At 37.6% G+C, this 22,930-nt stretch overlaps 1 protein-coding gene across 1 annotated transcript in view; it reads left to right on the top strand.

Annotated features, from left to right (window-relative positions):
- Positions 1-22,930, top strand: part of Tex11 (testis expressed 11) — a 211,350-nt gene that overhangs the window by 113,974 nt on the left and 74,446 nt on the right. Inside the window, exons 18-21 of the mRNA XM_013031614.1 lie at positions 243-328; positions 1,584-1,640; positions 15,381-15,421; positions 16,814-16,909. Coding sequence (XP_012887068.1) covers positions 243-328; positions 1,584-1,640; positions 15,381-15,421; positions 16,814-16,909 — 280 coding nt within the window. The remainder of the gene's footprint in view (positions 1-242; positions 329-1,583; positions 1,641-15,380; positions 15,422-16,813; positions 16,910-22,930) is intronic.

The raw sequence follows: 22,930 nt of genomic DNA, 5'->3' as shown, positions 1-22,930 counted from the left end.
TATCATCCATAGTAGCTCTTTTGGGATTATAAAATGAGAGGTTGGTGGCATGGCTCAGATGGTGGAGCACCAGCCAATTAGCAAAAACATTAGATACAGAATTTGAGTCCTGTGTGTCCATATATATATACAAATATGAACATGTTCATATTTGTATATAATCTTGAATGTGCAGAAATATGAACACCTGTTGCAAGCATCACTTTAAAATGTAATTAAAATACTATATCTGTTCTTTTTAGAATGGACAACGAGTTGTGGCAGGAAAAGCTTTGGAATATTTAGCTCAACACTCAGAAGATCCAAAACAAGCACTTTCATCTTTAAAGTAAGGAAATCACATTCTGTGGAAGTAAAAGGATTTCCATCTACTCATCTTAGTATTGTTGTATAAGTTATGCCAAATAATTCTATGAGTTTGATATCTACAAAAACTGTTAACCCAGATGCAAAGTTAAAAAAGTAAGCAGTTGAATTTCCCCCACATTTATTTCTAGAAAGGAAAATTGATTTTTGTTCAAAGTGACTTCTGAATGTATGGATTTATGGAGTACATACAGTAGGGCAGAGAGTGCAGTCGAGATGTGATAACGTGATAGCTATTGTAGTTTTGACTGAACAAATGTCAAATGGAAAGCAGGGATTCTAGGATGGTGTTCCTGCTGCTTGAACTATATGCTACAGGTCAAATTTATAAAGTGAAATGGAGTGACTGAAATAAAAGTGTCAGAAGGATTTGAGATAGTTGCACTAAGGAAATGATGAAAATCATTCAAGACAGATGGTATTTCTTAAAGAACATTTTCAGATGTGAAACTACAAATTGCTTTATTATGTCAGCTTGTCATTCTGATTTCCCTTCAAAGAACAGGGATCCTCAGTTGTGTAACATCCAAAAACTATTTCCAGGTTCCCTATAGAAAGAAAAACATAAAGACGTATATTATCTCTGACATTCTAGTGGTGATTTGGGCTGATAATATGAGTGATGTAACATTAACATTTTGTTTTAAAAAGTATTCTTTTGTTTCAAAATTATTAAATTGCATTTAAAAAGTCACAAAATGGGTATGTTTTCATTGTAATCATTTTACAACATAGAGATCTACAAACAAAACAAGATTACGCTGGGCGCTGGTAGTTCATGTCTGTAAAGCCAGATGCTTATGAGGCTGAGACCTAGGGATCAAGGTTTGAAGCCAACCAAGGCAGGAATGTCCATGAGACTTTTTATCTCCAATGAACAGCCAAAAGGTTGGAAGTGCAGCTGTGGCTCAAGTGGTTGAGTACTAGCCTTGAGATTAAAAAAAAGAAAGTGTTCAAGGATAGTGCCCAGCTCTGAGTTCAAGCCTCAGGACCGGATCTGCGAACACACACACACACACACACACACACACACACACACGCGCACACACACACACACACACACACACACACACACACACACACACACACTGGACAAGATTAATTTCCTCATCTTTTCTCAATTCTACCTTTCAGGGTAATCAAGGTGAATAACTTGGTATAAATTTTCCCATGTGTTTATTCTTAAGAATCACTTTTGATATCATTTTATTATACAGGTGTCTGTTTCGTCTTGTTCTTCCAAAGTTTTCTCAAATGCCAGAATCTGAAAATAAGTAAGTTATTTCAACAGAATGATGTATTCACAAATGGAAAAAAGTATAGTAGCTTCTAGTACAAACCTCATATTAAGAGATTTATTGTGCATTGCATAAGGTTTACTGAGTTCGTATCTTGGCTTGGCTATTTATTACATGTGCAAACTTGAGCATGTTTTTAAATGTTTCTTGACTTCAGTTTCTCCAATCTGTATAATGGAAATAATAATATTATATGCCTCATGGAATTGCTGTGATTACTCACTGATACAGTAATACATGTATAAGGCAAAAGATTGATGAGATCTGAAGAGAAACCAGAGCGCAAGTAAATACACATGAGTGCCAGGCAGCTTATAAATCCTCAATAATGTATATGATCTGATTATCAGATTGAACCTGTTTCTTCCTTTTTTAATAATAAATTCCTTAAGAGACACACGTACAGTCCCACAGAGCATACAACCTGATTTTTTGTTGATTCTTGTTTTCTACAAGCTCAGTTAGAGCTATTGAAATATGTTTCAGCTCATAGTTTTTGTGGTATAAAAGATATCAAGAATCAACTACTTCCTGATGATTTGAAGGAAATTATTCAAGTTCTAGATTAGGGATAATGTTCAGAGAATTTCTGAGCCAGTTCTGTAGTCTCTGCTTGGAAATAAGCTCTGTAATAATGTATTTCCATAGTACTTTTGCTTTGTATAAGTGGCAGTAATATATTGTTTTGACTTAATTTGGGCAAAATATATATGACCGAGATAAAATTGGATTTAAAATTCACCTTACTATAAAACACAACTTACCAGAAAAAAAACATCTCTTAGCTCTAGACAAAGATCCATTATTTCTGAGTTAAAGGTAGAAATACAAAATTTCCCGGGGAAGACAAGGAAATCTCAAAGTAAACTATTACCAAAAAAACGGTGGGGAAGGATATCCTAAAGTTAGATTAGGGGGCAAAACATTTTATAAAAATGAAAAAAAAACATTATCACTGCTGTAGCAGGATATTACTGTATCTCTTGGAATAAATAGCAGATGGATGTGACATTCTCTTTCTCTTATAAATGACTATCTCAAACTCAGGGAACTACATTCATCTGTCAAAAGTGTGCAAGTGACTTAAAGGGACACTATTTAATTCTGAAGGACATGTAATTCAATTATACCAAATCAATATTAAGGAGCTGAAGAGAATTCCCTAGAAAGGTGGTACTTGATCTGATCTTCCTCCTGCTCAGAGCAAACCTTGGGAATAATTTCACCAGGCATATTTCTGTCTCTGCCTCTGCCTCTCTCTCTCTGTCTCTCTGTCTCTGTCTCTCTCTTTCTCTCTCTCTCTCTTAGTTGTGATAACAAAAGAGCCCAGGGGATTCTTGTGTGAACATTCTTTCTTTCACTCAATCTGGCTCAATCCCTCACCACACCCTCACACCCAGGAAGGGTGGCTGTACCCCATAGATGAGTCTCTGAAGCAAACTCTTTGACATAGTAACCATCTCGAAACATCTTTGGAAAGTCCCTTCACTGTCTTGCTCTGAATAGAGCTTGGCTTTCCCTTAAAGATGTGGGTTCTCATATTGCCCTATTAACTCGGGGCCTTCCCTCCTGCACCTCATACAGAACCCACTCAGCATGAATATGAGCCACAGTTCTTTCCCTGGTTCCACACTGCTATTCCAAGGGCAGTCCTCCCATTCTGTCCTGTCCAATGCCCTGAGAAGCAGGTGCTATCAGGCCATCTTTGTATGTTTCTTGCTAGATAAATATTCTCCTTCCAAATCCATCACAGAAGCCACTCCCACATGACCTACTATCTGCCTCTGCCCTTCTCCAAAATGAGTCCATCTAGAATATCTGAAATTAAAAAAAATTGCATTATTATTAAGGTGTTATACAGAGGGACTTCCATTTCAGTAATGAGGTAATGAATACATTTCTTTTTTTTTTTAGACAATATCACCTCTTCCTTTATTTTCCCCCAGTTTCACCCTCCCATCCCTGCCCACTAGTCATGTGGTCATTTTCCACATAGTATATACTGAATAGAAAAATTGCACTTGTTCTCCCTTCCTCCCTTCCTTCTGTAGCCCTTCCCCTACCCCCTCCAGAAAGAAAAAAAAAACAAAGCAAAATCAAACACCATCATTACCACTAACAACAATAACAACAAAGAAAAAAAACAAAAAATAAAATAAACACAATTTACCCCCAAAACATCTTGATGTTACAGGTTCTATGAACTGATTAAAAGGGAAATCAAACTAAAAGAAAGATGAAGCACATGAAAATTTGTATAATAACCCAAATATTTGATATTATGAAGTTAATAATATAGGTTTTTTGTTTTGTTTTGTTTTTTGGGTCCGGTCATGGGGCCCGAACTCTGTGCCTGGGCGCTGTCCCTCAGCTCTTCAGCTGAAGGCTAGCACTCTACCACTTGAGCCACAGCGCCACTTCCAGCTTTTTTCTTTTAGTTTATGTGGTGCTGAGGAATCGAACCCAGGGTCTCATGCATGCAAGGCAAGCACTTTACCACAGAGCCACTTTCCTAGCCTCTAGGTTTTGTTTTTAACATACATCCTTGAAACACGTAAGAATATAAGGAAGATATTCTTGTTAGAATTAATGACAAATGGCAGGAAATATAAAATATATGCCTTTATTGTTTCCAAGTAGGTAAAGAACATCTTCTAGTAGTTTTTTTTCATGTAGAATTCAACATGAGATATCACAAAAAAAGACACTAATTTTTTTTTTTTGCCAGTCTTGGGGCTTGAACTCAGGGCCTGGACACTGTCTCTGAGCCTCTCTGTGCTCAAGGATAGTGCTCTACCAGTTGAGCTACAGCACCACTTCTGGCTTTTTTTGAGTAGTTTATTTGAGATAAGAGTTTTGAGGACTTTACTGCCCAGGGTGGCTTTGAACCATGATCCTCAGATCTCAGTCTCCTGAGTAGGTAGGATTACAGTTGTGACCCACTAGCACTCAAATGACACTAAAAAATTTTAAAGCATCTAGTAAAGTGAGAAAACCCAAGATAATTGAATTTGAGTTTGAGTTACATCATTAGCTTAGTTTACCTTAGGCAGTAACAACTGGCTAGCAATCTCACGTAAACAGATAATATATCCAATCTATTCTATATTTTCTTTTTTTATTATTTATATGCAGTAATGGACCTTTCATAGATGTTACAGAGAAACACTAAATTAAATAACAAAGAAAAGCTGGGCACTTATGCTTCAGGCCTGTAATCGTACCTATTCAGGAGGCTGAGATCAGAGACTTGTGGTTCGAAGCCAGCCTGAGCGGGAAAATCCGTGAGACTCTCATATCCAATTAACTACCAGAAAATTGGAAGTGGAGCTGTGGCTCTGTTTGTAGAGAGCTAGTTTTGAGTAAAAAAAGCTTAGGGGCAATGCCCAGGCACTGAGTTCAAGCCCCACAACTAACCAATCAAATAATTTTTTTATTGTGAAAATACCATACAGAGGGGTCACAATTACATGAGTAAGGTAATGGGTACATTTCTTATCAAGCTATGTAACCTCCTCCTTTGTTTCCCCTTCCCAACCCTTCCTATCTCCCCGATCCACTCTGGCCAAAGTGGTAAAATTTGTTTTTCGACATAACATCTTGTACATCTCATTGTTGCAATGGGTCCACTTGTATCCTTATTTAAACGGCTTGTTTTTCCCCTTCCCCTCCACAAATTATACCAACATCAAATACAATGAAAGCAGAATTTATACCATGGGGGTGGGACATACAAAGCAAGAAAGAAATCATCTTATAGATATGTTAGAGGAAGTGGCACTGTAGCTCAAGTGGTAGAGCGCTAGCCTTGAGCTGAAGAGCTGAGGGACAGCGCCCAGACCGAGTTCAAGCCCCACAACTGACAAAAACCAAAAAACAACAATAAATATATTAGAAACAATTGCAAAAAAGAAAAAAAACATTTGAATACTTGTCTTGGGGTTCATTTCACCTAACATCAACTTATCTGACCTTTTCTGCTTGTCTCAGACATATACTAGTTATTGCAAATAAGGGAGACCATGGGACCTATGTTTCTTTGGGCCTGGCTTACTTCACTTAATATAATTTTTTCCAAGTTTTTCCATTTCCTAACTAATGGGGCAATGCCATTCTTTCTGATGGAGGCATAGAATTCCATTGTGTATAGATACCACATTTTCTTGATCCATTCATCTACTGAGGGGCATCTGGGTTGGTTCCATATCTTAGCTATGGTAAATAATGCTGCAATAAACATAGTTGTGTTGGTAGCTTTAGTATGGCCTTGTTTGTGATCATTTGGGTAAATGCCCAAAAGTGGGATTGCTGGGTCATAGGGGAGGTCTATGTGGAGTCTTTTGAGGAACCTCCATACTACTTTCCAAAGTGGTTGAACAAGTTTACACTCCCACCAACAATGCAGTAAGGTTCCCTTCTGTCCAAATCCCCTCCAGCATCTGTTGTTATTAGAGTTGTTGATTATAGCCATTCTAACTGGGGTGAGGTGGTATCTCAATGTTGTTTTGATTTGCATTTCTTTTATGGTTTGAGAGATTGAGCATTTCTTCGTGTGTCTATTGGCCATTCTTCTTTCCTCTTCAGAGAAGCCTCTCTTGAAAGTTTAGCCCATTTAGTAATGGGACGATTGTTTCTTTAAGGATTTGTTGTTGGGGGATTTAATTTTTTGAGTTCCAGGTATATTTTAGATATGAGACCCTTGTCTGTTGTATGGCTAGTGAACATCTTCCCCCAATCCGTGGACTTTCTATTGATTTTGCTAGCTATGTCCTTTGCCAGGCAGAAGTTCTGCAATTTCATGCAATCCCATTTGTCCAACCTTTCTCTGATTTGTTGTGTTTCTTGGTCTCTACTAAGAAAATATGGGCCTGAGCCAAGGTAACCTAAGGTTTCTCCTATTGCATCCTATAATGTTTTCAGAGTGTCTGCTTTGACTCTGAGGTCTTTGATCCATTTGGAGTTGATTCTGGTGCAGGGTGATATATAAGGATCTAGCTTCAGTTTTCTACAAGTAGTTAACCAATTTTGCCAGCACCATTTACTGAAGAGGCTCTTTCTTCCATTCTATTTTTTTAGCTCCCTTATCAAAGATTAGATGGCGATAGGTCTGTGGGTTCACTTCCGGGTTTTCAGTTCTATTCCATTGGTCCTGAGATCTGTTCTTGTGCCAGTACCAAGCTGTTTTAATTACTATGGCTTTGTAGTAGAGTTTGAAATTTGGTATTGATATTCTGCCAGCACTGTTCCTTCTATTAAGCATCGTTTTTGCTATTCGGGGTCTTTTATTGTTCCATATGAATTTTTGGATTGCCTCTTCTATTTCCTTGAAGAATGAGGTTGGCATATTGGTAAGTATCGCATTGAATTTGTTGATAGCCTTGGGAAGTATTGCCATTTCCAATCCAGGAGCATGGGATTTTTTGCCACTTTCTAAGTTCTGTTTTGATTTCCTTTTTCAGGTTTTGAAAGTTTTCATCATAGAGGTCCTTCGCTTCTTTGGTTAAGTTAATTCCTAGGTATTTTATTTTTTGTGGAGCTATTACGAATGGAGCTTAAGTCACTAATCTTAGCTACTCAGGAGCCTGAGATTTGAGGACTGGTTCGAAGTCAGCTCATGCAGGAATTTCCATAAGACTTTTATCTTCAATTAACCACCAAAAATCCAGAAGTGGAGATGTGGGTTCTCTTTTAAGTCTGAAGGAAAAAGAAGGGTGGCTATCAGCAAACCACTTTCTTGACTCTCCTGTGATATTATGTGCTAACTTGCCAACTTGTATTCTCTTTGCTTTTTAATAATGAAGATTTCTATTGGTATATTCTCAAGGTCAAGAGTATCCACTCTATCAGTAAGTCCATCACATGCATGCTCAACTTTGTTACAGTATTTTGTGGCTCCATCATTTCTGTTTGGCTCCTTTTTGGAATTTTCTCTATTTTGATTACACTAGTCATCCATTCTTATATGTTGTTTATTTTATCTGTTATAGCCCTTAACCATATTTAATCATAATTCTTTTAAACTCATTAATTCCAATGTTCTGCCCTTGCTTGCTTCTGATACTTGCTGTGTCTCTTCAACTTGTGTCTTTTTGTCTGGTTAGGATGTCTTTTAATTTTTTTTGATATCCAAACACAACATTCAAAGAAACTGACTGCTAGGCTGGGCACTGGTGGCTCACGCCTGTAATCCTAGCTACTCAGGAGGCTGAGATCTGAGGATCATGGTTCAAAGCCAGCCCGGACAGGAGAGACCGTGAGACTCCTATCTCCAATAAACCACCAGAAAACCGGAAGTGGCGCTGTAGCTCAAGTGGTAGAGTGCTCGCCTTGAGCTGAAGAGCTGAGGGACAGCGCCCAAGCCCAGAGTTCAAGCCCCACGACCAACCAAAAAAAAAAAAAAGAAACTGACTGCTATAACAGAACTGACTGCTATAACAGTACTGTGGTGGTGAATTTGTGAGAAAAGAAATAATCATATGATCCTACAAATCTGACTTTCAGTGAGCCTGTGCCTCTGAAGTGAACATCTCTAGTGCTTGTCAGAATGTTTCCTCCCCTCTTTCTTTTTACTCTTGTTATAAGGTGATATACAGAGGGGTTACCGCAATGAGTACATTTCTTTTTGAACAGTGTCAACTCTTCCCTCATTTTTTCCCAGTTTTTCCCTCTGCCACAAGTTGTATAGTTCATTTTCAACCCAGTGTCTAGTGAGTATTACTGCTGCATTTATTTACCCTTTGTCCCACCATTTCTATGCACCTCTTACCCTCCCAAAAGCATATAAACTTACATATAAGACAAAAGGTACAGAAATCCAATACAGCAACAAAGAGGGGGGGAACCCACAAAACAAAAAGCAGAATAACGAAAAGCCTCTCATTTCTATTTCTTGAAGTTTATTTCATTAAACATCATTTCATGTAATCATATGCACCTAACTATTGAGCCTTTGTGATCCTTTCCTAAGAATATCCTCCTTTGGTCCCACTGTGTGAATATCTAGAGACCTGCATAGTTTATCATTTCCAAGTTTATTTTTTGTGTCTTTTACTATCAAGTGTAGATTTATAGGCACATTCTAGTTAAAAAAAATAGGGGAAACCATGTGACCTGTGTTTCTTTGGGTCTGGCTTACTTTGTTTGATATAATTTTTCCAAGTATTTCCATTTTCTTATGAATGGTGCAATATCCTTCTTCCTGATGGAAACATAGAATTCCACTGTGTATATATACCACATTTTCTTGATTCATTCGACCCCTGAGGAGCATCTATATCTTGGCTATGGTAAACAATACAGCAGTGAGCATGTTTGTGCTGGTAGCTTTAGTGTAGCCTGGTTTGTATTCTGTTAGATAAATGCAGAGGAGTGGAATTGTTTATTTGGGTGGGGTTCCAGTCGTGGGGCCTGAACTCTGGGCCTGGGCACTGTCCCTCAGCTCTTCAGCTCAAGGCTAGCGCTCTACCACTTGAGCCACAGCGCCACTTCTGGCTTTTTTTCTTTTTTCTTATGTGGTGCTGAGGAATCGAACCCAGGGCCTCAGGCATGCAAGGCAAGCGCTCTACCACTGAGCCACCTTCCCAGCCCAAGGAGTGGAATTGTTGTGTCATAGGAAAGCTCTATGTCAGTCTTTTGAGGAACATCCATACTGCTTTCAACAGTCTCTCTTTAAGTGTTTAGCCTATTTATTAATTAGGTTGTTTCTTTGAAGGTTTATTTTTGTTTCCTCCATTCTTAAGAAAGACAAGATAGCTACAGTATACTGCATTGGATTGTTTCCCTTTTCTCAAGTCAATTAGGCTCTGATAATGGGAAGGGTAGATTAGCTAGGACCCAGGACCCCTAAACAGAATTCTGGCTTAGCAAAGGAAATCACAAGATAAGGAGACATGTTGTTGCTGATGAGGTTCCAGCAGTAAGCAAAACATCCTCTCCCTACCCCTTTTTATTTCCTCAAGTTCCATAGTCTATCCATGAATGCAGTATGAAGATTTGTGGAAAGGCCCTTACTGGGAATTTTAAAACCCAGTCAGGATGTTGTAGGACTTGACCAATATAACATCAACTTCCAAACATCTAAGTATAATATAATAGAACAAATCAGAGCACAGCACAGGTATCAAAACCACAAAACTAAGCAACCCAGAGAAATAACAGAGGCCTTCAAGTAAGATACTTCTCTTTTAAATAAAGTTTTTTTTGCACTCAACCTTCATTATTTGTGGACTACTTTTTTTTCCTTTTGACTTTTTCCTTTTTGGTACTAGAGGTTGAACTCAGGACATTGGACTTGCTAGGGAAGCACTTTGCCACTGAGCTACATCCCAGTCCTATTTGTGGAGTTCTTTCATCACATTTCTTAGACAAGAATGCAAAAAGGTTACAACAGTGTGAAACTGCAGTCGTCTTCAGGCCTAGCCTGTTGCTGAGCTACAACAGTAACAGGCAATGAGAGCTGCAACCCTGGCTGTTTCTGATGACTGTGGAGCTGGAAGGGCTGTCAGGCTGTAAGGACTGTGAAAACATCATGTCCTTCCCACGCAAACACAGCAAAAGAAATCCATATCAATAATATCTCCAAAGGGTAACTTTACTGAATATTTCTCTTGAGGAAGGGTCTTGTTAAGAACAGAGAACTCCCTAACAACACTGTGTCTCAGTATCCACAGTGAGAACCTGGCAAAGCTACTGGAAGCACAGTTCACAAAACTGCTCCCTATGCAGGATATAGAAATAAAGGACTCGAAATGGCAGTTTTACTCTATATTCCTTATATATATTTTTTCAGTTCTAGAGATTGAACTCAGATCTCACACTTGTTAGGCAAGCACTCTACTATTTAAACCATGCCCCTGGCCTAATAGTTTATACTTTAAACGTTTGGAGTTGGAGTAATAAAGTTGCTCATGTATCTATTAACTGCTAATCACTAAGCAATGTGTCTAAGATGGGTGATGTTTAATATTCTAAAACACAGATAATATCTATTATCCCAAACACATGGGTAATAGATTACTTTTTAATGCTAATACTAAGGGCTTGAACTCAGAGCCAGAAGGTTCTATAGCCTAGCTCAAGACTAGTGCTCTAATTCTTTTTTTTTTCTTTTTCTTTTTTTTTATCAGTCATGGGGCATGAACTCTGGGCTTGGGCCCTGTCCCCGAGCTCTTCGGCTGAGGGCGAGTGCTCTAACACTTCCGGTTTTCCAGTGGTTTATTGGAGATAGGAGTCTCACGGTCTCTCCAGCCCAGGCTGGCTTTGAACTGTTATCCTCAGATCTCTGCCTCCTGAGTAGCTAGGATTACAGGCGTGAGCCACCGGCCCATCAAGTGCTCTAATTCTTTTATTTTTGTTTGTTTGACTAGTGTTTTCTTTCATTTTTTTATTGTAAAAATACTGTACAGTGGGGTTACAGTTACATGAATAAGGAAGGTAATGAGTACATTTCCTATCCAGCATTGTTACTTCCTCCTTTGTTTTTCCCTTACTTCCCTCCCCACCTCCCCAACTCCTCCCTCTCCCCTTTCAGTTGTAAAGTTCGTTTCCAACATAGTGTCTTATATATTTTATTGTTATAATGGGTCAACCTGTATCCTTATTTCAGCATTTTATGTCCCTTCCCCTCCCCAAATTAGAAAAATGTATATACAAGATGCAGGACACTGGAGTCAAATACAGTGACAACAGGGGTTATACCATGGGGGAAGAACATACAAAAGAAACCAAAAAACACATAGTACATTTTAAATACATTAAAAACAATAGCAAGAAAGAAAAAACTACTTGTGTCCCTATCTTACGGTTCATTTCGCTTAACATTATCTTTATGGTCATATGTACCCTACTGCATTGTTAGTGGGAGTGTAAAGTTGTTCAACCACTTTGGAAAGCAGTATGGAAGTTCGTCAAAAGACTCCACCATAGAGCTCCCCTGTGACTCAGCAATCCTGCTTTTGGGCATTTACCCAAATAATCACAAACAAGGCTGTACTAAAGTTATCAGCACAACTATGTCTGTTGCAGCATTATTTGCCATAGCTAAGATATGGAACCAACCCAGATGCCCCTCAGTAGATGAATGGATCAAGAAAAAAAATATATATATATATGCACACACAATAGAATTCTATGCCTCCATCAGAAAGAATGACATTGCCCAATTTGTTAGGAAAGACTTGGAAAAAATTATATTAAGTGAGGGCTGGGAAGGTGGCTCAGTGGTAGAGCGCTTGCCTCCCATGCATGAGGCTCTGGGTTCGATTCCTCTGCACCACATAAGCAGAAAACACCGGAAGTGGTGCTGTGGCTCAAGTGGTAGAGCTTTAGCATTGAGCTGAAGAGCTGAGAGACAGTGCCTAGGCCCAAAGTTCAGCCCCCACGACCGGCAAAAAAAAACCCCAAACATATGTGTGTGTGTGTGTGTGTGTGTGTGTGTGTGTGTGTGTGTGTGTGTGTGTGTGTGTGTGTGTGTGTGTAGTGAAATAAGCCTCTAAGACAAACAGAAAGTGTTGTAATTCCTAATCATCATGTCTACTTCCAGTTTTTTGCTGATTAATTGGAGTTGTCTCTCAGATTTATTTGCCCAGGCTGGCTTCAAATCAGGATCCTCAGATGTCAGCCTCTTGAGTAGTGAGGATTACAGACATGAGCCATCAGTGCCCATCTACTAGGTGACTTTTAAGACTTCCAGTATCGGGCTGGGAAGGTGGCTCAGTGGTAGAGCACTTGCCTTGCATGCATGAGGCCCTGGGTTCGATTCCTCAGCACCACATAAGCAAAAAGAAAAAAGCCGGAAGTGGCGCTGTGGCTCAAGTGGTAGAGCATTGGCCTTGAGCTGAAGAGCTGAGGGACAGCACCCAGGCCCAGAGTTGAGGCCCCACAACCGAAAATAAATAAATAAATAAATAAAAAGACTTCCAGTATTGTCTCTATTTGGAAGAGTTTACAGTATCTTGGCATCTGAATGCAGAAGATAGATGCAGATAGTCCATGTGTGTCTCCTTGTTCTTGTAACATCTAAATTGTTATGGGAGGGTTTTTTTCTGAGTCTGGCAGTTTTAAAACTATAAATTTTAATAAAATATAACTTTAAAAATCTAAAGTTTTAAAGTACAAAAATAAAATTTTATAAATTTCATAAATGTTTATAAAAATATATACAATTGTATAAATCTATAAAAATTACAATTTAAAAATTTTAATTCAAATTATGTTCATGAAAAACATAATTTCTGTCTTCTCATGTATGTATCTTGCTTCAGTTTCCAAAGTGAGTCACTACTTCAGTAAAATGTGATTCCGAATAATCCCTCACTGTCTCTTCAGTCTTTGTGGCAGTGGCTTGCAACTTTTCCTCACTGTTTTATGGATTTAATAAAAGTAGTTATCTTTTGTTTTTAGCTTGTTGAGCTTTTTACTTGTTAGGACAGAATGGCAATTTCTAGTCTACGTAATGTAGAACTGAAAAGTTGAAGTCCTGTGCTGAAATTTTCATATTGCTTAAAGAAACATGATAGGAAGTCCAAGAGATATAGGTAGTAGACTTGACTGTCACTAACTGCATCAACCTGGAAAAATATCTCTGTCATCAGATTTTTAAAATAATTTTTTAGTGAAAACACTGTACAGAGGGGTTACAGTTACATGAACAAGATAATGAGTACATTTCTTATCAAGCATTGTAGCCTCCTCCTTTGTTTTCCCCTTACCATCCCTTCCCTCCCACCTCCACAACTACACTCCCCCCTTCCTCTGCCTAAATTGTATAGTTCGTTTTTCAACATAGTGTCTTGTACATCTCGTTGCAATGGGTCAACCTATACCCCTATTTAAACATCTTGTTTTTTCCTTTCCCCTCTCTAAATTATACCTATATCAAATACACTGAAAACTGGGGGGAGGGACATACAAAGCAACAAAAAAATCACATGGTACCTTTTAAATACATTAGAAACAATAGCAAGAAAGAAAAAACAACTTGTGTCCCTACCTTGGGGTTCATTTCATTTAACTTCATCTTATCTGGTCATATGTATATTGCTTTTGACCTTTTTTACTTGTCCCAGAATATACTAGTTATTGCAAATAAGGAAAACCATGGGACCTATGTTTCTTTGGGCCTGGCTTACTTCACTTAATATAATTTTTTCCAAGTCTTTCCATTTCCTAACAAATGAGGCCATGTCATTCTTTCTGATGGAGGCATAGAATTCCATTATGTATATATATATATATATATATTATAATATATACATATATATTATAATATATATTATGTATATATATATATATATATCACTTTCTTGATCCATTCATCTACTGAGGGGCATCTGGGTTGGTTCCATATCTTAGCTATGGTAAATAATGCTACAATAAACATAGTTGTGCTGGTAACTTTAGTACAGCCTTGTTTGTGATCAATCAGGTAAATGCCCAAAAGCAGGATTGCTGGGTCACAGGGGAGCTCTATGTGGAGTCTTTTGAGGAACATCCATACTGCTTTCCAAAGTGGTTGAACAAGTTTACACTCCCACCAACAATGCAGTAAGGTTCCCTTCTGTCCACATCCACTCCAGGATGTGTTGTTATTAGAGTTATTGGTTATAGCCATTCTAACTGCGTATTACCATATTTGTTTACTCATCTGTAAAATGAGAGGTCAGTATTAGCGCAACGGTTTTTTAAATGGCATGCTTCACAAACCTGGAAATTTGAAGCTTCTGTTCTCCATCTACTTCTGGTTCAATTAGAAATGCTCTTCCTTCCATTCTTCCTCCCTTCCTCCTTTCCTTCCAGTCACTAGAGATGAACCCAAGACCTCATGCACACTAGATGAATGCTCTACCACTAAACTATACCCAGCCCTATCTTTTCTTAGAAGATTTCTATATATTTTATTTGAAATAATGGTTCTAAACTTCATTTTAATAATAATGTATGTTATTAATTACCCTTCCTTAAAAAGTCCAGGACAAAGTAAAGAAAACAATGATATTGTCCAGAAAAAAACTTGCTCATTACCTGACATAAAATGGTAGTCCCTCTGTACAACACGTTAATAATAATAAAACTATTTTTTCAATGTTTTTAAAGCTTGGCAGGAGGACCAGTGGGTAAGGGACAGTATCCAGACCTTGAATTCAAATGCCAGCACTGGCACACATACACAGCAAGACCCACTACAAAAACAAAGGTTATAAATGACAGAGGTTATCACTTACTCCCAAATTTAATGAGCCTGTAATATAAAACCTTATATGTCACTGAAATCCTCTGATAAAAGTGGATGCAGAAATAGAAGAAATGGGACTGGGAATATGGCGTAATGATAGAGTGCTTGCCTAGCATGCATGAAGCCCTAGTTTTGATTCCTCAGTACCACATAAACAGAAAAAGCTGAAAATGGCACTGTGGCTCAAGTAGTAGAGTGCTAGCCTTGAGCAAATGAAGCTCAGCGACAGTGCCCAGGCCTTGAATTCAAGCACAAGGACTAACAAAAGAAAAAGAAAAAAAGAGAACTAGAAGTGTGGAAGCATTGGGTATAAGTAACTATGTCATGGGCGGGGGAGGGGTGCATTAAAGGGTAAATTTTAGCTTTGAACAATGAACTGCACCCTTTAAAATTTTTAGTCCCATTTTAAAATAGTATCTTTTTCAGTGTTTCATTCATAGTGAAGGTTTAGAACAATTGAAAACTTTTTTCTTTATTTTTTTTAGAAAGAATGAAATGAATAGACTTATAACTTACTTCAATACAGGTAAATATCTCCTTGGTTATTTTCAGTTCTTAACTTGCCTCTATCCTCCATTGAATTCTTCAAGTACATTAAGCACACAGATTTCAACCTAATATTTGAGTTCAGCTTTGTGTTCCTTATTAATGTTGACCATAGAAGTCTATTTTGGTTTCTTCATCCACAAGCAAAGAAAAGACTTTAGCTCTGTTTTTAGTTTGTTCTAAAGACATGCCCCTCTCTTCTGTTCTTCCCTTCTTTCTTTACTGATTTTTTTCTCTCCAATTTCCACATGATCCTAATCTATGAACTGAACATGTAATAAAAAAGATATCAAGCCCAAAACTCTGCTAGTTTTTCATGCTCTCTAAACCAAATTAACACTGTTAACTCTTTTATTTTTTATTAGCATCAGTTAGTGGTACAAGGGAGCTTTATTCCCCATCTCCATATATGCATGCATTATACCTTGATGAGACTCACCCTCTCAACACTCCTACATTGAATTGTCTATCTACCCATCTGTCATATCCTCTATTTACTCATACTACTTTTAAACTACTTAATGCAAACTAATCTCTAGCAACATCACATTTTCACCCCACTTTCTTTGAAGGCATCCTTTATGTATAACAGGTCTTTTTATTTCTAATGCCCATGAATTTATTTTTTTAACACTCAAAACATACCAAAGACTCCATACCTTAGAAATTCTATTGCATTTATTACTGCAGTTCATTTTTATACCTCAGTTTCCTGTCATCAGGGCATTAAACATAGCAAACTAATTTGAAGCCAAAGCTTTTCAAATGAAGAAAATTTTACTGGTATACATTCTTATTTCTCAGAAAAGTATTGGGTAAGTAATAAGTACTTTCTGGCAATGAAAGCATAATAAGTACTTTCTGGTAATGAAAGCATGTTCTGGTTCTACACTGATCTTTATTTTGAATGAAATAAATAGCAATAAATTATTATGCCAGTCTATTGGTACTCTTCCAATTCTCACTCTCAATTTTAGACTTTTTAAGGGGTTGTTTTCTTGGTACTAAATATTGAACCTAGAGTCTCTCACATGCTAAGCATCATTTCAGGATTTTAATTATCATTCTTGTTCATTTCCTTACATGTAAATCATGTCTTTCTATGTCACATGGTAAATGATTACACCAATTAAAATTATAAATTCTCTATAAAGATACATTTGTTTTCTCAAAGCCTGAATTAACTACTTCTTGGAGGTTGGCATTTTTTTGTAACTTTAATTATTGTTGATATGTACCCACACATACACACGTGTACATGAAGAGAACTTGAATTCGAATTCATGTGTGATTGTTTTAATAAGCAGAGTTAACAACTTTGCTCGAGTATAAGATAAAAGACCTCAGTATCACATTTTCCTGTTTGATGTAGCACTCCTGAAACTTACTCAGCTTTGTGATGAACAACAGAATAACAGAATTAATGAAGATAACAGGATTAATGAAGCTCATTGGTTTCGGAAGATAGGTAAATGAAAATTGCATTTGGGGAATAGTGTGAGACTAGGAATCAGTTGTGGATTCAAATTCTGCTCTTTATAGCTATGGGTAGTATAAGTTGCTTAATCTCTGTTTCATTACTTATATGATAAAAAGTATATGTACTTTATGTGGTTACTTACTAAGGGTTTAATATGAAACATTATATGTACTTGGTACATAGTAATAGGGAATTCAGTATCAGTTTTCAGTTTTTTGGGGGGTTCTGGTCGTGGAGCCTAAACTCTGGGCTGGGGCGCTGTCCCTCAGCTCTTCAGCTCAAGGCTAGCGCTCTACCACTTGAGCCACAGCGCCACTTCCGGCTTTTTTCTTTTTGCTTATGTCGTGCTGAGGAATCGAACCCAGGGCCACAGGCATGCAAGGCAAGCGCTCTACCACTGAGCCACCTTCCCAGCCCCTCAGTTTTCAGTTTTGTTCATCTTTACTTTTTCTTCTTTTTTATTGCAAGACCAGTACTAAAACTCTGTACCTGCCACTTTGCTCATTGATTGGCGCTCTACCAACTGAGCCATGATTCTAAATAATTTTGTTCATTTTCTATAGAGAATAATTGAAGAGCACAATAGTGAATTATAATTTCAGGCCCTCAAAGTTATCCTGGTCTAGATTGCCTAAATTATTTATGAGTATGGTCAACCAGAAATTGACTACATGCAACAATATGAGTGAATCTCACAAATATAAGTTTGAATAAAAGGAGCCAAACATTGAAGAATACATATTGCACAATGCAATATGCAATATTGCATATGGAAAAACAGACAAAAGTAATTTATAAGGTTAGAAATAATTTTAGGCTTTTTAAAATTAGGTAATAACACAGTTGAAGCAACAGAGGAATGGTGGGGCAATAAATAATATTTGAAGTACATATAGAATATGTGAGTAGGAAACAGAGAATGGGTGGAATTGGGAGAGGTGAAGGAACATGATAGCTATGACAGTGATCTAGATGCATTCTGCCCAATAATTGACATGTTGCATTGAAACCATTTGTGCAAATACATTTAAAAAATCCTAAAAGTGGAACTATGGCTCAAGTGTTAAGAGTACTAGCCTTGAGCAAAAAAGTTCAGAAACAGCACCCAGGCCCCAGGCCCAGAACACCCTCCCTAGCCCACACCCCACAAGGTCCTCAGTAGTAAAAAGGCAATTAGCTCACTTTGAAAATGAGTGAATCTGATTTGACTTACCAGTTCTACTCTACATGACAAAATGAAAAAAAATCTTTGGGTAAAAAATAATTCAAGCAAAAATAAAATCTCCCAACAAAGAGTCACTTCTATCAGATTTACCCTAAATTCTTTTAGGCTTTTAATGAAAACTAATACCAATGCTTCTCAAACTATCCCACAAAATACAAAGGGAAGCAATACCTCCAAACTCAATTCTATGAAGCCAGTATTATTCTAATAACAAACCCAGAAAAAGACTCAACATGAAGACTATAGATCAATTTCCTCAATGAACATAGGTGCAAAATCCTTAATTTAATACTTACAAACTAAATTCAACAACACATTTAAAAGATCACACACCATGAACAAATTGAGTTCATTTTAGTAAGCAGGATGGGTTTAGCATGTGCAAATTGATAAACATAATACAATATATAAACAAAATCAAGTACAAAAATATCACATACCTATGTCAGAATTACTACTAGCTATAGAAAGATGAGACCAAAGAACAATAAAGCAAGCATATTCTCAAAGTGAAAAGCTAGAAAAAAATCTTTCGAGCAAATGGCCCCCATAAACTGGCTGGAATAGCAATCCTAATATTAGATAAAATAGACTTCAAATTAAAATTAGTGAGAGGGGCTGGGAAGATGGCTCAGTGGTAGATCGCTTGCCTTGCATGCCAGAGGCCCTGGGTTCGATTCCTCAGCATCACATAAGCAAAAAGAAAAAAGCCAGAAGTGGCTCTGTGGCTCAAGTGGTAGAGCACTAGCCTTGAGCTGAAGAGCTGAGGGACAGCGCCCAGGCCCAGAGTTCAGACAAAAATTAAAATGAAAATAGAATAAAATTAATGAGAAGAGACAAAGAAGGACATTGCCTAACAATAAAGGGATCTCCTACAAGAGGATATAACAATTTTAAATATTTGTGTACCAAATACTAGAGCACACAATTTCATCAAACAAATACTATTGAACCTAAAACACACATAGATCCAAACACATTGATTGTTGGTGACTTCAGTACATTGCTGTCGCCTCTGGATAGATCATGCAGGCAAAACTCAGCAAAGAAAATGCAAACCTAAATAATTGCATAGACCAACTAAACTTAACAGACATCTACTGAATATTTTATCCAGCAGCATCAGAATATACATTCTCAGCAGTTAATGGAACATACTCCAAAGTAGATCATATTTTAGGTCATAAAGAAAATGGTGCAAATTAAAAAAAAAGTGAAATTATTACCAGCATCCTGTAAGACCACAGTGGAATAAAATTAGAGCTCAATTCCAAAAGCCATCACAGAAAATTATCTAGCTCGTGGAGACTGAACAACACATTTCTGAATGACCAGTGGGTCACTGAAGAGATTAGAATGGAAATTCAAACATTTGTGAAATTTAACAAAAATGAATACACCAAATACCTGCTCATCTGGGACACAGAAAAGGCAGTACTCAGAGGAAAATTTATAGTGCTGATTGCCTACATCAACAAATTGTAGAAATCTCAAATCAACACTTTACTGATGAATCTCAAGCTCCTTGAAAAACAGGAACAAGCCAAACCCCAAACTAGTAGACAGAAATAATCAAAATTAGACCCAGAAGTACATGAATTAGATACTAAAAAACCCTAGAGAGAATTAAGATTTGAGCTCTCTGTTCTTTTCTAGCTCTCTCTCTTGCTGTTCTTTTCTAGCTCTATCTATCTCTCTCTGCTCTCTCACTGCTCTATTCTAGCTCTCTTTGCTCTCTCTCTGTTCTCTGCTCTTTTCTAGCTCTTTCCCAGGCCTTTCCCAGCCACGTGGAGTGCCAACCTTGCCTGGTCCCAGCAGGTCTACTGAATAAACCTACCCCTTACCTGAATTCTGCATCCGCTGAGGTCACATCTGAATTTGATGTGGCCACACCTTTCCCTGCCCATACCCTAAATAAGGCCTAGCTCAGGCCCAGGTGCTCTCTCTGTTCGTTTCTAGCTCTCTGCTCTCTCTGTTCTATTCTAGCTCTCTCTCTGTTCTTTTCTAGCTCTCTCTTCTTTCTCTCTGCTCTAGCTCTTTCCTCTCTTTTTCCTCTCTTTCCCAGCTCTCTCTCATTCCCAGGCCTTTCCCAGCCACGTGGAGTGCCACCCTTGCCTGGTACCATCAGGTCTACTGAATAAACCTACCCCTTACCTGAAAAAAAAAAAGAATTAAGATTTGATTCATTGAAAAAATAGAATTGACAAACCCTTAGCAAATGTGACTAAAAAAAGAAGAGAACACACCCAAATAAAATTAGACAAAAATGGGAACATCATGACAGAAACAAGGAAGATTCAGAACCTTATAAAAAGGAGTACTCTGCAAACCTTTATGCTAACAAATTGGAAAATCTGGAGGAAATGGAAGAATTCCTAGAGAATATTGATATACCCAAACTAAACCAAGAAGATTTAAACCAACAAAATAGACCCATAGACAAGTAATTAAATTGAAATGACAATAAAAGTCCTCCAATCCAAGAAAAGCCCAGGACCAGAGTGATTTATAGCTGAATTCTATAAGGCTTTCAAAGGAGAACTCACTCCAATACTCCTCAATCTCTTCAATGAAATAGAAAGGGGACGATCACTACCAAACTCATTCTATGTAGCCAGCACAACACTCATCCCAAAACCAGATAAGGGCACATCAAAGAAAGAAAACTATAAACCCATTTCTCTGATGAACACTGATGAAAAACTTCTCAACAAAATTCTGGCCAACTGACTTCAACAACTAGCCAAAAAACCACATACTATGACTAAATAGGATTCATTCTAAGGTTGAAAAGCTGGTTCAATACGCAAATCAATTAGTGTAATTCAACACATCAACAAAGGCAAGGCCAAGAACCACATAATCATCTCAATTAGATGGAGAAAAAGCATTTGTGAAGATTCAAAACTGCTTTTTGATAAAAAGCTCTGGAGAAGCTAGGATCCATGGAACATTCCTCATACATAAGACGCTGAAATCAGGAAAACAATTCCATTTGTAATAGCCTAAAAATACCTAGGAACTAACCTAACTGAAGATGTGAAAGACCTGTCTTATGAAAACTTTATAAATCTGAAATAAGAAATTAAAGCAGGTTTACAAAAATGGAAAAACCTTCTATGCTCCTGGATTAGAGGGATTAACATCGTGAAAATGGCAATACTGCCCAAACTATCTATGAATTCAGTGTAATACCCATCAAAATCAAACAACATTCTTCAAAGATATATAGAGAGCAATCCAAAAAATCATATTGAATAATTTTAAAAAGCCCAACTAACATAAACAATCTTTAGCAAGAAGAACAGTATTGGATGAATAACAATGCCCAATCCTCAAACTCTATTATAAAGCCATAGTAATAAAAAAAGAGCTTGGTACTGACACAAGAATAGGCCTGAGGACAAATTGAGCAGTAGAAAACCCACAGACCTAAGCCACCTAATATTTGATAAAGGAGCCAAAAACACAGGATAGAAGAAAGACAGCTGTTTCAATAAATAATGTTGCCAGAATTGGCCATAAAATTAGATCCTTATATATCACCCTGCACCAGAATCAATTCCAAGCGGATCAAAGACTTCAGTGTAAGGCCAGATATCATGAAAATGTTACAAGAAGGGGTAGGGGAAACACTAGGGCTCCTAGGCATGGGTCAAAACTTCCTAAGTAAAGAACCAGAATCATAGCAAATCAAAGTAAGACTGGACAAATAGGATTGCATCAGATTGAAGTTTCTGCATGGCAGAGGATATAGCTAGCAAGATAAATAGAAAGCCCACAGAATGGGAGAAGATTTTTACTAGCTAGGCATCAGACAAGGGCCTTATATTTAAACTATGCTTTGAGTTCCCTTCTGGCCACATCCTCTCCAGCATCTGTTGTTATTAGAGTTTTTGATTATAGCCATTCTAACTGGAGTGTGGTGGAATCTCAATGTTGTCATGGTTGATTTTCCTGCAAATAGCATTTTAATTAAGATACGGGTTTAATAGACTTCTTTCTTATGCCGGGCACAGGTGGCTCATGCCTGTCATCCTAGCTACTCAGGAGGCTGAGATCTGAGTATCACAGTTCAAAGCCAGCCCGGGCAGGAAAGTCCATGAGACTATTTTTGTGTGTGTGTGTGAAAATACTGTACAGAGGGGTTACAATTACATGGGCAAGGTAATGAGTACATTTCTTATCAAGGATTGTTGCCTCCTCCTGTGTTTCCCCTTCCTAACCCTTCATATCTCCCCCCCCACACCCACCCACCCCTCCCCGGCCAAAGTTGTAAAGTTTGTTTTTTGACATAACAACTTGTACATCTCATTGTTGCAATGGGTCCACCTGCATCCCTATTTAAACGATTTTTTCCCTTCCCCTCCCCAAATTATACCAACATCAAATACAGTAAAAGCAGGGGTTATACCATGGGAGAGGGACAAACAAAGCAACAAAGAAATCATCTTATAAATATGTTGGAAACAATTGCATGAAAAAAAAACATTTGAATACTTATCTTGGGGTTCATTTCACCTAATATCAACTTATCTGACCTTTTCTGCTGTCTCAGACAGATACTAGTTATTGCAAATAAGGGAAACCATGAGACTTATGTTTCTTTGGGCCTGGCTTACTTCACTTAATATAATTTTTTCCAAGTCTTTCCATTTCCTAACTAATGGGGCAATGTCATTCTTTCTGATGGAGGCAGAGAATTGAATTCCATTGTGTATAGATACCACATTTTCTTGATCCATTCATCTACTGAGGGGCATCTGTGTTGGTTCCATATCTTA

The sequence above is a fragment of the Dipodomys ordii genome, unplaced genomic scaffold (genome assembly GCF_000151885.1).
Source record: "Dipodomys ordii isolate 6190 unplaced genomic scaffold, Dord_2.0 Scaffold142, whole genome shotgun sequence".
NCBI lineage: Eukaryota > Metazoa > Chordata > Mammalia > Rodentia > Heteromyidae > Dipodomys > Dipodomys ordii.
This window is presented reverse-complemented; position numbering and strand designations above follow the sequence as displayed.